The following is a 16,481-nucleotide window of genomic DNA, read 5'->3' on the forward strand; positions in this document are numbered from 1 at the left end:
TAAAAATATTAAAGAGTGCATAGCATAAAAATCAATAATATACCAGCATTGTATCATAACGGTTGTACATTAGAAAATTGCATGAGTTAATTCATGAAGTAAACACTAAGAGATGAAGGTTGGAGCACTGAAACTTTTCAGACACTCATTCCCAGTCACAGATCAGGGTTGAATGCATAATCGTTCTTTAGCTCACTTTGCCACCCCAGTTCAGACCCAGCCATATGCAAATCTGTCTTGACCCTGCCCCTTATGGGAACAGTCGAGCCCAAACTGCCAAGAAAGGTCACCTGTCCCTGGGCCGGAATTAAGCATCCTGGGACCGGTTTCAGGGTAACTAGTTTCTTACCTGTCGGTGTAGCTTTACAGCTTGAAGACTTTCTGGATTCACTAGGCTGTGCATTATTCCGCCATCTAGTGGTTGGGTCTTGAATTGTAGTCTTTTTTCTTTTTTTTTTCGTGGCCCAGGTGGGCGTCGACATACCACCTTTTGGTGTCCTTCGTGATGTTGACGTGCTTCCTCCGAAAGCTTCCATCTTTGGTCACCATCTTCGGATTCCTTTTTTCTTGTCTTGTGTTATTCTTGTTTTTCCTCTTACTTTCTAAAGTCTTTTCATCTTTTAATCCCTTTCCTCCTGTCTCATCTTTCTGGCGGAGGAGGGTGGAATCGCTAGTGAATCCAGAAAGTTTTCAAGCTGCAAAACTACACCGACAGGTAAGAAACTATACATTTTGCAGCGTGAATTTTTCTGGATTCACTATGCTGTGCATAGACTTTGTAGCGGTTTGTACTTATTGTACTTATTGTGGTGGCTGGGTGGAAGATGAGCACTGGTTACTGAATATGTGTTGTAAGACCTTATGTCACACTTCCGCTTCTTTGTTCATTTGGATATCTACACAATAGTGTGAGAAAGTGGCTCTATATATACTGGACTACAATGAAGTACAGTGTGTATAGAGTCCACCAACCCCAGAGGTATAACAGAGGATAAAGTCAGAACTGAAGTGGTAGCTTGGTCGAGCAGTAAGGCAGTACCAGAGGACAGTGTAAAGCATTTGTTGTACACACTCAGTCAGCAAAAGGTTTCACACACTCAAGGACTGAACTCCAGGCCAATTGTTTTTATATCCAAAGATATAGTTGTTTTATTTTTAGAGCAAACAGTTATAAAAATATACTTTTCTGGTTATGAGTACTCCCATGTAAATACTTTGCAAGGGAGTAATAAAGTTTGTGCACACAATGATTACAGTATTGGTAGTAAGCAACACAATCCTAAAACACACTCTAGCATTGAGCTCAATGGGTTTTCTACATATAAGTACAGTTGATTACTATATGGATTACATTGGTAGTTCCAAGACTAGATCCTAGATGTAGTCCTGGGGTCTAAGCTGAAACCAAATAAGCAAAAATGTTTTAGTTACTGTAGTAAATTTTGATGAATATAAAGCTGTTTTAAAAGTTCACTCTTAGAAACTTTTCACTGTAAATCTGGCAATGTTATTCAAAGGGGGAAAATTCAGGGTTGCAGGTAAAGTATGATCGTTTTACTTTTGTAACCCAGCACTGGTCTCCCAGGGCCAGCACTGGGGACTTATCTCAAAACAGGTAGGTAAATGCGTTTCAGTATTTCATATGATTTTTAAAGAATATTTCCAGTTTTCAAAAGTAAGAAGACATTTCATAGAAAAGCAGACAGTGGGTTCATATGGAGAAAATACAGATTACTAGTAAACCGGCTAGGGATTACTTTTGAGGTTTAGTACTGGGCTGAAAGATACAGTACTGGCTTCTCCCCTGGCCACATGTGAGTACTTCGGAATTCGGACTTTAGCTGATTTTATGTGAATATTTTCAGTTTTTAAAACTTCACACTTAGAAAATTTTCGAGTCAAAATGGGTCAATGTTATCCAATGGCAGGTAAGTGAGTTACCGGGTTCCAAGTGAGTACTTGGTTGGTGAAGTTAAGGTTCTGGGTATAGACTCAGGAGTCCCCCAGGGTCAGGTAAGTACAATTAGTTCAATCCCAGCGGCAGAGGGGCGGCCGGGTGCAGAGGTAGGTAGCCCCAATGATATCCAATGAGGGTAAGGGGGCTTTCGGTTGGTGGCTGCTGGCTTCCTAGCCAGCAGCAACCTGGTCACTTGCTCAGGGCAAGGGGGGAAGTAGGTTAGGACAAAGGGGTCACAGCCAGTGGCACTCGGGCGGCTGGGTGCAGGGTGCTTTTGAGCCGTCGGGCACTCAATGTTATCCACTGAGGATCTTGAAAAGGTAACAAAGGCTGCAGGCTCGGGGACGGAGACTCTCCAGGGGCGACCAGCACTTCAAGAGGTAAGTTGGGATCTTGGAGCACAGGTAAGCACTCCAAAGGGAGGCACAGGGGGCTATAGGGATCAGGGTGCAGGGGTGTCTTTGGGTGTCGGAAAAGCTTACCCTCTGCTGGTCGCGGTTGGAGTGGCCCCTGGTTCTGAGTCTGCAGGCGTCGGCTGGTTCATCGAAGAGGGTCTTTGGGCACTGGACTTCGGGTCCCAATCGCCGGGGGGACGTCCTTGTGGTCTTGGTTCGGATTGGCCCGGCCCGGGCTCGGCTGGTGCAGAGTGGGCTGGTCCGGAGCTTCCTGGTTGGCACCAGTTGGGTTGTTGCAGCAGAGCCTCTGCTGATGGGAGTCCCAATCTTCAAGATGGTCAAGGCAGGCAGGTCCTCTGGGTGTCCCAAGGTTGCTGTTCGCAGGAGTTGCCGGGTTTAGGCAGGAGCAGGTTTGAGGATCAACAGGCCGGTAGGGCTGGGGCCAAGTCAGTTGTGGTTGTCCTGTTAGCAGCTGCACGGCGGGTCTTCTTCTTCTTGATCTTCTTTCTTCTTTGTGGTATCGGGATCTGAGGAAGGAAGGTTCAGGGAGCCCCTAAATACTAAATTTGGGGGCGTTACAGGTAAGGCAAGGGCAGGGACCAATGGATACCTGTCCTGGGGTGAGTACGCCCCCTAGCCTGCTCCTCTCCTGTGGGAGGGGGGCAGGAGCCTAGCTGGGATTGGGCAGGGCTCCCCATCTACAAGATGGCCGGAGCCCGGGGTCGTGCTTCACCTCGCCTCCTCCACCTGAGGGGTGGAGTTGGCAAAGGTTGGCACACCCCCCTTCCTGACGTAGTTTTTCCCGCTATTCTTCCCGCCAGTGTGGGGGAGGAACTGTTGGGGACCACTTGCTGGGTACAGCAAATGGTCTGGAGAAGCTCTCAGAGGCGGCATGCCTTTGAAGCTTACCCCTGTCCATCCTGGGGGAGGAGATATAGCACCTCGCCCAGGATGTGCATTATTGCAGGCCCAAGAGAGCGGGGGCTCTCCACCCAGGGGTCCAGCAACATGTCTGCTGTGTGGCAGCCTCTGCAGCCACTCAGCCCAGATGTGGATTGTCGGTTCGGGTTTTGGAGGGCATCTCTAAGATGCCCTCTGGTGCATTTTATAATAAATCCCACACTGGCATCAGTGCGGGTTTAATGTGCTGAGAAGTTTGGTACCAAACTTGTCAGTCTTCAGTGTAGCCATTATGGTGCTGTGGAGTTCGTAATAACAACCTCCCAGCACCATGTACTCTTAATGGCATCACTGCACTTACAGTGCCCAGGAATGGCCCTGGGTACTGTAGGGGTACAGGGCTCATGCACCTGTGCCTTCACCTCTGGCATAGGGCACCCAGCTAGAGGGGTGACTGAAGTATGCCAGGGCAGTGGGTTCTGTGGGCATAGCACACAGGGATGTGTGCCATGTCGACTCTTGTTTTAGTTCTGTACTTAAGCACTCAGCCTGCAAAGGCAGTGTCTGGGTGCCAGGGTACAGGGCCCCGGAGGGTGGCACAATAAGTGCTGCAGTCCTCAGGAGTCTTCTCTGGTCACCATGCCCTCGGTACCTAGGGTACCATTTACTAGGGGCTGACAGATGGCCAGAGGTGCCAATTGGGCCTTTTGTTTCAGCATAGTTTTAGGGAAGGAACACAGGCCCGGGGTACCTGGATGGCAGGAACCCAGGGCACACTCAGTCAAAGCACATCAGCAGTTCAGAAAAAAGTGGGGGCATATCAATGCAAGAAAGATGGCACTTTCCCACAAGTTTTCTTAGTGAACGTGTGCACTGAAGACCATGTTGCAGCTTGGCAAATGTCTTGAATTGGTGTGTTAGCTAGAAACGCAATTGTTGCTCCTTTCTTCCTTGTTGAGTGAGCATGAGCTGCTCCTTGTAACAGTTGCCCTGCTTGTTTGTGGCACAGTTGTATGGTTTGTGCAATCCACTGTGCAATGGTATTTTTGGTAACTGGTTATCCCAAAAAACTGCTGGCGAAGGAGACAGAGTTGCTTTGTCTTTCTACACTCCTTTGTGCTTTCTATATAGTGCATCACACCCCTCGTGGCATCCAGGGTGTGCAGCGCCCTTTCTGTGCTAGTGGTTGATTTTTGGAAAAAACTAGGTATTTGGATTGTTTGGTTGACGTGGAACCGTGACACCACCTTCGGCATGAAGTGTGGGTCAGTTCTCATTACAATCCTATCACTGTGTATCTGCAGGTAGGGCTCTTGAAGTGTTAGCGCCTGCAACTCACTTACTCTTTGTAGTGATGTGATAGCCACTAAGAAGGCCGTCTTTAGCATGAGCATGTGCAGTGTAGCCTTATGAATCGGCTCAAATGGTGCCTTCATCAATTGAGTTAGCACTACGTTGAGGTTCCATCCTGGTGCTGGCATTCTGTTTGGAGGTGTGATTCTCTTTGCTCCTTCTAGAAATCTTTTTACTACTTGGGAGGTGAAGAAACTTTTATATATCAACAACAAAAGAGTGACTGTCAATCGAATTACTGTGTGCCAGTGAGAAAACAGATAAACAGACAAAGGCAGACAACTCTATTAGTAAGAGGAATAGTTCTATTTGTAAAAAGAACCCTCACTCATCCTAGTGATGACATGCTTCATCATGGGGTTCCCACGAGGGAGACCGAATATCTCCCCCGTGTGCTTCAACGCCTGCGATTGCAGCGGAGCAGGTTGATTGTGATGTCGGTGGTGTGTGTTCAGTGAGTTGAGAGAAAAGTTAAGTGAAAAGTTAAAATAGCCCAACAGTGCCTCAAAAAACTTTATTCGTAGGTCTGTTGGTCACGTTAAAAACAGGTGGGGAGACTGTGATATTTAATGTAAAAATCACTGCTTCCTAAAAAAGCAGGTCAACATGTTTCTGCTGTCAATATGCCCTTTTCGGTGCAGCTTTCATCAATACCAATTACGTGCAATCCCCCGGAGGTCCATGCTCGCTAAGGCACGTCCGCGCCGTGAGGATATAAATGTGAAAATAAAATAAAAAATTGTGAAGTTTTTTTCTTAGTAAAAAACTTACGGTTTCATACCGTGTACAATCTTCCATTAATCTGATCATACGAGTTCACAGTCCCGTCTGGGATTTATTCTGAACAAGGGTAGCATATAGATTATATTTCTCTCTTTTTGATATTATGAGCATAACGTTTGACTGAGATAGGTCTCCTTTTGAATCTAAAGTGAGGCTTGAAACTAAGCATGACTAAAGTTTCGACTACTTATAAACCCATTGATAGGGGCCCATATGAAAGAGGGGTCCTTATGAAAGAATGAGCTCCCAATCAGTTGAGGCGTCTGTACCCTGACATTTTCAAAGATATTGCAGACACACCATAGACGAGTGAATAATGAGACTATTGTAATGATGTGGGTGAAAATGAAACGTTGAAATTGGTTAAACATATATATTTACTGTATGTTTTTGTCTAATGTTGTTTCATTACAGATTGGGCTCCGGTTGAGCTACTAGGAGCTCTTTATGACACGGTATGAAACCGTAAGTTTTTTACTAAGAAAAAAACTTCACAATTTTTGATTTTCTTTTCACATTTATATCCTCACGGCGCGGACGTGCCTTAGCGAGCATGGACCTCCGGGGGATTACACGTAATTGGTCCTGATGAAAGCTGCGCCGAAAAGGGGATATTGACAGCAGAAACATGTTGACCTCCTTTTTTAGGAAACAGTGATTTTTACATTAAATATCACAGTCTCCCCACCTGTTTTTAACGTGACCAACAGACCTACGAATAAAGTTTTTTGAGGCACTGTTGGGCTCTTTTAACTTTTCACTTAACTTTTCTCTCAACTCACTGAACACACACCACCGACATCACAATCAACCTGCTCTGCTGCAATCGCAGGCGTTGAAGCACACGGGGGAGATATTCGGTCTCCCTCGTGGGAACCCCATGATGAAGCATGTAATCACTAGGATGAGTGAGGGTTCTTTTTACAAATAGAACTATTCCTCTTACTAATAGAGTTGTCTGCCTTTGTCTGTTTATCTGTTTTCTCACTGGCACACAGTAATTTGATTGACAGTCACTCTTTTATGGTTGATATATACTAAACAGGGGTAGGAGAGTGACCATTTGTGTCCTTGACTCTCTTGTTGTTGAAATATATAGTGAAGAAACTTTTGCCTGTTTCTCCTCTTATGTAAGCCACTATCACTGCTAAGTGTACCCTCAGCGATGTGTAGCTTAATTTACTTTGCAGTAGATGTGTTAAGTATTTTAGTACTGTTGACTCTTTTGTAATTTTCCTTTGCAGTTTCTTCCTAATGCACCATTCGGAGAATCTTTCCATTTTGCTACGTAGCATTTCCTTGTGGTAGGTCTCCACGCCTCCCTGAGCACTGCTATTGTGCTTGCCTGTAGTTTGAGGTATGCAAACTCCCTCAGGAACCATGCAGCCAGGCTGAGGCTCTCTGGCTCTGGGTGTAGCACCCTTCCGTTCGGCATTGTTAACAGGTTCCTTTTTTTGGGAATCTGTGTGCTGGTGCATGCCCCATCTCTACTATTTGTGAGAACCATGACTGCCTGGCCCACTGAGGTGCTATTAGTATCAGCGACATGTTGCTGATCCTGCATTTGCTGAGTACTCTGTGTATCAGTGGTATCGGGGGAAAAGCGTATGCAAATGTCTTTGACCAACTTATCCATAGCGCATTCCCTTGTGACCGATGGTCTGGATGCGAAGTGTTGGCATTTTGGTGTGTTGCAAATAGATCTATTTGCGATGTACCCCACTTCCGGAATACTCTCTGTATTTCCTGTTGGTTGATCGTGGGATGCTGATGTCTGCCCGCTGAGTCTGTCTGCTTCCACATTGTCCTTCCCCGGGAGATGTATTGCTAGTAGGTCTATTTTTAGTGGAATGGCCTAAGTCCATATTTCCTGTGCTAGCCCTGATAGTGCTACTGATTGTGTTCCTCCTTGTTTGTTGATGTAGAACATGATTGTGGTGTTGTCTGTTTGGATCAACACCTTATTTCCATACAGCTCCTACTGAAAGGCTTCAAGGCTAGGAACACTGTCTTTAGTTACAGGTAGTTGATATGCTTGACCGCATCCTGCTGCGACCATAGCCCCCTCACCTTCAGCTTGTTCATGTGCGCCCCACCCCAGCTGGGCGGCGTCCGTTGTGATGGTCACTGTTGGAGTTGGTTGTGTGTATGGTTTCCCCTGTGATATGTTTTTTTGTTCCACCACTCGATTTCCTGATGCACTGTGTGTGTGACAACCACTAGAACTTCCCAACTCCCTGTTGCCTATGACCATTGCTGCTGTATCCATTCCTGAAATGGTCTCATGTGTAGTCGAATATTTTGGCCTAGGTGAATGCATGATGCCATCATTCCAATCAGCTTGCTCACCGTCCTCACTGTCAGAACTTGCCACTTGTGGTAATGACGTGTTTCCTTCAGTATCGCCAATGTTATCTACCTGCTGGTGAACACTCTGGCCTGTATAGTGTCGATCTCCGCCCCTAGGAATATTTTGATTTGCTCCGGTTCTGTTGACAATTTTACCCAATGGATTGAGAAACCCAGTTGTGTCAATGTTAGTATGACCTGCTGGATGTGTTGGTTGCATTGGCTGTACGAACTTGCCTTTACGAGCCAGTCCTCAAGGTAGGGGTATACGTGTATTGCTTGCCTTTGTAGGTGTGCTGCGACAGCTGCTTGGCATTTTGTAAACACCCTTGGTGCGGATTTGAGTCCGAATATCCAGTACTGTGTACTGGTAGTGACTTTGATTGATCACAAACCTTAGTAGACGTTTGTGCTTGTGGTTGATGGGGATGTGTAAGTATGCGTCCTTTAAATCTATAGTTGTCATGTAATCCCCTTGTTGTAGTTGTGGTATCACCTCTTGTAGGGAAGTCATTTTGAATCTTTGAGTCTTTATGAATTTAGATCTATGCTAGGTCTTAGTGTTTCGTCCACCTTTGGCACGAGGAAGTAAGTTGAGTAGACCCCTTTGTTCCTCTGGTTGTCCGGCACTCTCTCTATCGACTCCTTTTTAGGTCTTGCACCTGTAATCGTCGACTATGCTTTCAAGGGCTTGCAAGGGAGACAGGAGATGGGCACGCGCAGGCTGCAGATCGGATCGGGACGTGAGCGTTCACCACGTACAGTTACGCGCTGTGGCCATCTCTTGTCTCCTTTGCAAACCTCCTGCATTTACTTTCACTTTCCCTCCCCCCTCCGCAGCCGACTCCAAGGCCCGTCAACGCGCCCCAAAGTGCTCCATTCCACTATCACAGCACACAAGCACAATTGAGAAGGGCTCACCCACCCCACCGCCCCCCAGCACCCAGATCTGTCCCATCCGCAGGGGTCGCAGCTCTCCTTACCTGTGTAGGTCTCGCAAGTAAAGTCCCGAGGATCGCAGCTAGCACCCGCGCCATGGCTGCTGGCGGTAGCGGGAGGCACCCCTGCACCCTGTCGTTCCACCCGCGCTTCTTCCTGAGGCTCCGGCTCCATCTCGGCTGCCCGCGTGCCCCCGCACAACTCCTTGCTCCACCAGCAACCCTTTGCCCGCGTGCCCGTCTCGCACTCCAGCAGCCTCCAAGCCCAGGAGGCCGCGCCGTTGACGTCAGCCGCGCGCGAGCGCACACAACTCCTGCTTGTTTACAAAAGCGATCGGCGCCGCTGATTTCATTTATGCAGTCTGCCCTATGATGTAAGGTAGTGGGACGCCGGACCCAGCCTTGGTCCAGACGAGATGGTGAGGCACTATTTTTTCTACTAGCATAATCAACGGTGGGGGCCTGTATATTTGCTGACATCCACCCTGATGAAGTTTGAGAGTATGCCAATATTTTCCCAAATAAAAGATAGGGTTTACTTTCTTAACACATGGTGTCCAGAGCGCCCGCACACGCCGGCCGCCACTCGTGCCCGTTTAGTCGGTGAAGCCCGGCTCCTTTGCTGTTCAGAGCAGCCGCGGGAGGAGAGAGCGTTTCACCCTAAAAGTCTGTTCGTCTCAAACAAAGAAAGCCAGGCCGGAAACACGCAAGACAGCAAACTGGGTTACGTTTACTTTCCTTTTAATCACGCACACACAATGAATAATAAGGTTTGAAACACATACATCACACACAAACATACGTGCCCCCACCCACACAAACACACACAATGAATAATGAGGTTTGTAATACACACACAAAAACACACAGGCACACACACACACGCACACACACAGACACAAAAACACACATATACACACACACTTTTTCTATGTCTCCAATGGAATTGTCGGGTGGGCGCTATGACGGAGGCTTCACAGGGTTTCCCGCCCAGGCACGAGGTGACCTTGGTCCCTGGGTCAGACAGGCCACCGGCAGCCGTGGTGCTCCCACTCTGCCGCCTCGAGCATTGAACGTCCCTTTGCCCCGCTGTTCCGGTAGGTGAATCGGCGCAGAGTGGAAGCAAGCTGTACTTGACCCCTGCCTTTATGAGCGCCTCAGTGTTTGCCTAAAACATGGGCCTGACAGCAGAGACTGCTACCGTGTGACACGGCCAATTCAACAGATAGATGTCCACTGCCACACACCACCGAGGCGGCATCGCAGCCAGCTTAAGTATTTGTTCCAAAAGCAGAAAAAAACAGCATAGATTAATGTCCGAAGGAGGGAGGAAGGGAGGGCTGCTTAAAAGAAAGGGTATGAGTGTTTACATTTGCTGCGTGTCTCGAGACATCTTTCCTGGAACATATGTCAGTGGCTGAAACAGAAGAACAGGGACAAAAAATTTGAAATCAAAACATTCCCACACTAATTATGTGCTGTGTGTGGCAAGCATTTGGAAAACAACGATACTGTTCAGAACGTGAAAAAGACAATGCAAGGTTGCACAGAAACACCCCATTAGGCAAGTGAAATTCAATAAAAGCAGAAACATATTAGTTAAAAAAAATATTTACCAATATATTTTTCAAATATCGAAATTTGTAGTGCAGTGTAATATTAAACACGGGCTACTGGTATAAAATTCACAGAACCAACCCAAACAGAAGCTATTGGCATTGTAAATGACAATGCCTTTTATTTATGTTTTAAAAACCAAACAAGTATATAAAAGACATTGCCATTTACAACGCCAATAGCTGAAACTCTCACAACTGCGTTTGGCATTGATAAGTAATGCAACACCAATAGCTTAAACTTTAATAATGCGAGACCTATTGCATTGTAAATGCTTGATATTTTATTTTAAAAGTTTTATATAGCGCTAGCTTAACCCGTATGTATCAGAGTGCTTTACTTACACACAGTAAACAGCAGAAGGACATTACATTACATAGTAGGCCGGCAGTAAGGAAGCAAACCAAAGACAAAAATACAGCAAGGGAGATAAATATGAAGTGCAGCGGAGGGGGAGAGAGCAATGAAAAGAAAAAGGTGAGAATGACATAGACCGGTCATCCACTACCCTTGAATGTCTGGGGAGAGAGGAGACAACTCGGACATAGTAGTCTAGGCAGGTTGACGTTGGTCATGAAATTATTTGTTTAGGAGATGGAGTTTCAGGTCCCTTTTGAAACAGGAGAAGGAGGGGTTGCATCTGTTGAGCTGTTCTTGCTCCTCTAGTTGCAAGAGCGAGAGTTCCTTTGCTGAGTGTGCTTTGCTTCTTGGTTTTCTGTTTGGAGGTTGTTTCTCTAGCTCTATACAGTATCCGTATTGTATGATGTTTAGTATCCATTTGTCTGTTGTGACCTTCCTCCACTCCTGGATGAAGTCTCTTATTCAGCCACTACTTGTGTTGTGTGTTTGAGGTACTGTTTGTCGTGGAACGTCCAGTTGCTGCTCTTTCCTAAGTCTTTGTGCCCACCAGGAGGTGTTGCTAGGGTGGGCGTTAGCTTCATGGTGAAGTTACTTGGAGGAAGACTGATGGCCTCTTCTTTGTGTCTGTCCACGTCCGTTTGCGCGCCCTCAAAAGGATTGGTCCCGGGGCTGGTACTGCCAGTTCAGCTGCTGCTGGCCCTGCTGCTGCTGGCCTTCGTTGTTCCCTTGATAGCCCTGCTGAAACGTTTGGTGCGATGTGGTAGGCACGTTCCCCCCACCACCTGGTCTTCTTGTGGGCGTACCCCTTCTCATCCCTCTGAACTGCAGCGCTCCCATGGACCTTGCTGTCTCGTTGTCCTTCTTGAACTGTGTTAACTTGTCGTCAACAGGTGTGCCAAACAGTTGCTCTATGTTAAAAGGTGTGTTCAGGACGTTGCTTTGCACCTCTGGCTTGAATCCAGAAATTCGGAGACATACGTGTCTTATCTCGGTCACTCCTATCATCTTTAGTCTGCTGGACGTCTCTGCAGCATCCAAGTCCGATTTCAAGCATGTGTTCACCATGCTTTTGCCCTCTTCTACCAGGTGAGCCACTCTTAGTTGGTACTTGTCTGGAAGATGCTTTTGGAGTTGCCCCCCTTCCTCCCAGTGCTGGTATGCGTGCCTGTTGATCAGGGAGTTGGAGTTTGCGATACGCCAATGGATTGCCGCATTCCTCTCTAACTTTCTCCCTGTGAGATCCATCCTTTTACTCTCCTGGTCTGGAAGTGGTCTGGCATTAGTGGTTACATTGGCCCTTTTCCTAGCCGTTGCTGTGATTATGGAATCAGCTGGTACTGACCCTTGGATGTATGCAGGATCCTTTGAGGAATGTTTATACATCTTCTCCGGACTTGGAGTCACAGCTTTGCATACTGCTGGTTCTTTTAAGACATCTTTTCCTTGGTCCAGCACACTAGGGAGCATGGGCAGAAATTGACTCCTAGTTTGTTGAGGCAGTAGAAATTCCAGGAGAAAACATGCATTGTGCTTCTTCTCCTCAATCTTTACCCCATACGTCTGTGCAGCCTTTTGGACGACTATATTGTAAATCTATGTCGTCTGGTGGTGAAGGCCTCGAAGAGTTTGTGTCTACCCCTTCTTCCGGCTATTCGGCGTCGAGATCATGCCATTCCAAGTCTTGTGCCTCCGAGGATGTCGAGTCCCGGTAGGACTGCTGATTCTCCTCGCCTTCGCCCTCGAAATAATACACTTCCTCCTCCTGTTCCTCGACTGGTTCAGGCGTTTTCACCTTCCCAACTGTTGCACAGACTGGAGTTGAAATGGTAAATTATACTATTTCAAAATCCAGTGCCCCGTTACAGCAAGTCGTTGTAACGACTTGAGTTGTAATGGCATGCGATATAACAGCACAGTCATTGTAATGACCACGTTGTCATGGCATGCGATGTGTAAACATTGTTGTAAACGATGTTTACCGCTTGAATCCAGTGGCAAAGTGAGCAAGGGACCCACGTCTGGGCATACCCTGCCATCTTAGGGTGAACAAAGCAAACACAAAGAGATGATGGACGGAACGCTGAAACTTTTCAGAAACTCACCCACTTCATGAAGTGACATGTGCAGTGAAAAAGTTACTTAGCATTCTGGTATGAAAAATTGGAATAATAAAGTTACTTATGCGTAAAAGGAACTTACAGTATTAAGACTACAGAAAAATAGCCCAGCCCCTTGTTCAATAATCAATATCTAAAACTCATCAGAAAGACTAAAAACAAGTTAAATACATAAATCACAGTACATTACTTGTCCACCATATTCCTTAGTCTTACTGCAGCTGAGATGAATTTGTGGACCATTATGCAAACATTCCGTTTACAGCAATTGTAAGTACAGTAAAGCTGGTCTGCCCCTACTAATGTTCAAGGACCTATGTAGTTTGCAAAAAAAAAAGAAAGAAAGGTAACATAGATTGTTCTGACCAGGAATTACAGGGGACTAACTCAAGGCCCAGTTCTTTATGGCTGTCTCTCGGATAGGAGACCAGGAGATGGGCTATATTAAATCTAAACCTGAGCAGATACAATCTCTGGTGATGATACAGTAGAGAATAAAGGTAAGACTCCATACAATATGTAGTAACCTCTGATTGGTTGTAATTGATATTCTAGGTGGACAGAAGAAATTTAAAAATTGCCTTTCTTAATGTAGGTGAATGTTGTATTTACGTACTTATAAAAAAGAGACCACCCAAAATATGACTTTTACTTAGCATGCACATACCTTCCAGTCACATACACAATCCAATTATTTGCCTTGTGTTTGCTACATTAACAACATTTTGTACATGTACACCCATCAGGATGCATATTTTCTCCCCTCCAATCAAAATACATATAAATAAGCAGCAGCATCAACTGCAGTCTTACCGGGTGTGCCGGGCTCTCCCTTGTCTCCTTTAGTTGCCCCAACCAAAGATCCGATTCCAGGAGGACCTTGCAAGCCTGTCTCGCCTTTCTGACCATCTGGCCCACCAGGACCTTGAGGGCCAGGCCTCCCTGGAGAACCTTCATTACCTAAAATAATCGTGCAAGGAAAAATCAACACACAGCTACTTGGGTTCAACAGCAAAACTAGTTATTTGGGATTACACTGGTCCAATGTAAATTTTGGCCACAGTTTCTTCCAATTTTTCCCAAGTTCTCTTGCCTCTCCGAATTAAATGGTGGCTGCCTCCAGGGTTTCATGGACTATGGAGCCTTGGTGCACTTTCAGTTTTTATAGCATATACACATTCATATACAAGTGTGCACTGATGACAAGCAGTCCGGGTACCCCTTTGAATTCATCTTCAAAATGAAGCCTTTGCGTTCTCACTTTCAGGTATATACACCACCAATTTCTAGCTCTGCGTTCCCTTTAGCGGCTAAAGCAGTGGCTCGACACTTACCCAGAAAGGATGAAAACTGGGTCCCAGTAAAATGCGGATTAGTTGTTTATAAGCCTATTCTGTCTGCAAGTCTGCAGACAAATAGTTCATAAATAACATGTTCAGGGTGAAGGGGGGTGCTATGTTCAGAACAGTAGACGCAAGAATAGAAATGATGAAAATGGAAAAAAATACATTGAATGGCAAACAGAAACAGTGAATGGGAGAGAGAAAAGTAAGCAAAAGAAAGTAAGGAGGCAGAAAGATGGGGAAAACGAAAGAACTGGCCTAGCGAGAATGGAGGAAAATAAGTAAGGAAATGTTAAAGGAAGGAAAATAGAGTAGGTGGAAGGTCGCTAGGATGGGTGAAATTAAGAAAAGGAGGGTGAAAAAGATGAAGGGAGAATGGGCGACTGGGTGAAGGTGAAAGGACTTGTGAAACAATTGACAGGAGGGTTAAGGGACAGTTTGGTAAAAGGATAGACATGGAAGAGTGAAAGAATGGATAGATACATGGTGACAAAATTGAGTGAAAGCAAGGAGGTGAATATGGAAGGGAAGAAAGTATAGATAGCTGAGTGATAGGACTAATGGAATGGATGGATGGAATCTGTTAAAAGATGAATGAATAAAATGAAAGGTCCACTGGATGAAAGATGGAGTATAAAAGGGTCGCTCTTCAAAGTATTGGGCCACTCACTTTACTGGTTCTGTAAGCTAAGAGGTTTGGCTCATCATTGGGGGCATATTAATTTTGTGGCTATGCTCTTGCCTCTCAGCTTCTAAGCAATGTCATTAACAAATTATAAGAAGGCTTTGGTCTTCCCAGATACTACCAGCAATTTTGTCATTCTATATTTGTGGAAAGTAAAAAAGATAAGTTAGACCTGGGCTAGATTTGACCTATCCAGGTCAACACATATAGGATCAGACTGATGTTATCTGGTGCCACCAAAGTCTAATCAGGAGTTAGAATTATTGATTCTAAAAAAGACTCATCTGGACAAAAAAGCTTGGCCTGAACCTGGAATAAATGTATTCATAGGTGATGTTTTTGGACCTGAGAATACCTGCACCGTACTTAAGAGCCATGCTGGGTGGCTATTAAGGCAATGCGCACAGGTCCAAATGCATGCCTAACAGTTTAAGTGCTAAATTCTTCATGAGAATGATACATTTCATGACCTCATCACCAGTGCATCAGTTTCCACAATCTCATAACTACACCTACATTTGATCCGGGAACTGAGTAACAAGATGGTGACCTTCAACATAGCAAGACATACGTTGTGAATGTTCAGATTATAGAACTCAAAATATCTCAACTATTATTACCTTTAGCACCTGGAAAGCCAGGACCTCCAGGAGGGCCACGGGGCCCAACGGGACCTGGAGATCCCATTAAGCCCATTTCACCTTTCGGACCTGCAGCAGAGAAGTTAAAATAGCATGAACATTATGACAAATAAGTATGCAACGAGTTAATGAAATGATGCACCTCAACATTGAACTATGTGCCAATCTCCTCATGGAACTATTTTACCACCCCCAAAAGAAATCATAGAATACTGAACCCCCAAAAGCAAATACATCATTTCACATTTTAAGCCATTTTAAACCTCAAATTATTAATCTTCTTGATATAAAAAAGAAAACCTATGAGATAAAGGGACATGTAAGACTGCAAATAGTGTTTTAGGTCTAAATGAGAAATAGGATGAAATGTACGATTGATAATATCGGTAACCCTGCAGGGCGAACCAGTGTAAGTGGGCAAAATGAAGGAATGTACAGGTGTCTCTAGCTGAACAGCCTCGCACATGTACAAAACCCTTGGAGCATCCTTTGAACCTTTCTTTTTCTTTAACCTCATCGATGCTTGAGATATTCTTCTCGTGTGCTGGGCCATAATAGAACTGGGTGTGGTCATGACGAGCTCAGCTCGTCATGAGCACACGAGCACCGCGCCTCATGACGAGCTGAGCTCGCCATGAGCATCGAAGGGGTTAATATTCTTTTTTTGATTTTCAGAGGACTAATATACATTGCATCAAGACTACAGTGTAGCAATGCTTATACAGCATCATTACAACAATGATTAATGCCAAATAGGCAGTCTCCCCAACATCCCCAACCCCCAGCTGCTCATCCTTTATTACAGAAACATCACTAATACTTACCCTTTGAACCTTGTGACAAATTGAACACTTTGGGCCCTATTATGGTGTCGGTTGGTGAGCCTCCGACCGCTCGACAAGGGGCTCACCGACCGACATCATAGGTTAAAAGTCCGAATGCTTAATTACAATGTAGGCAGTCGGAGTTTGAACCAGCAAGTCGGACCGACTGGCTTCCAACGGGCTCAAGGAGCCCGTTGGCCAGTTGGAGGCCACATATAA

The 16,481-nt window shown here is 45.6% G+C and overlaps 1 protein-coding gene across 1 annotated transcript in view; it reads right to left on the reverse strand.

The window, feature by feature from the left end:
- Positions 1 to 16,481, reverse strand: part of COL4A5 (collagen type IV alpha 5 chain) — a 448,329-nt gene that overhangs the window by 146,398 nt on the left and 285,450 nt on the right. The window contains exons 32-33 of the mRNA XM_086918465.1: positions 15,418 to 15,507; positions 13,583 to 13,729 (exon numbers count right to left, since the gene is read on the reverse strand). Of these exons, the coding sequence (XP_086774591.1) occupies positions 13,583 to 13,729; positions 15,418 to 15,507 (237 nt within the window). The remainder of the gene's footprint in view (positions 1 to 13,582; positions 13,730 to 15,417; positions 15,508 to 16,481) is intronic.

The sequence above is a fragment of the Lissotriton vulgaris genome, chromosome 4_1 (assembly GCF_964263255.1).
Source record: "Lissotriton vulgaris chromosome 4_1, aLisVul1.2, whole genome shotgun sequence".
Taxonomy (NCBI): Eukaryota; Metazoa; Chordata; class Amphibia; order Caudata; family Salamandridae; genus Lissotriton; species Lissotriton vulgaris.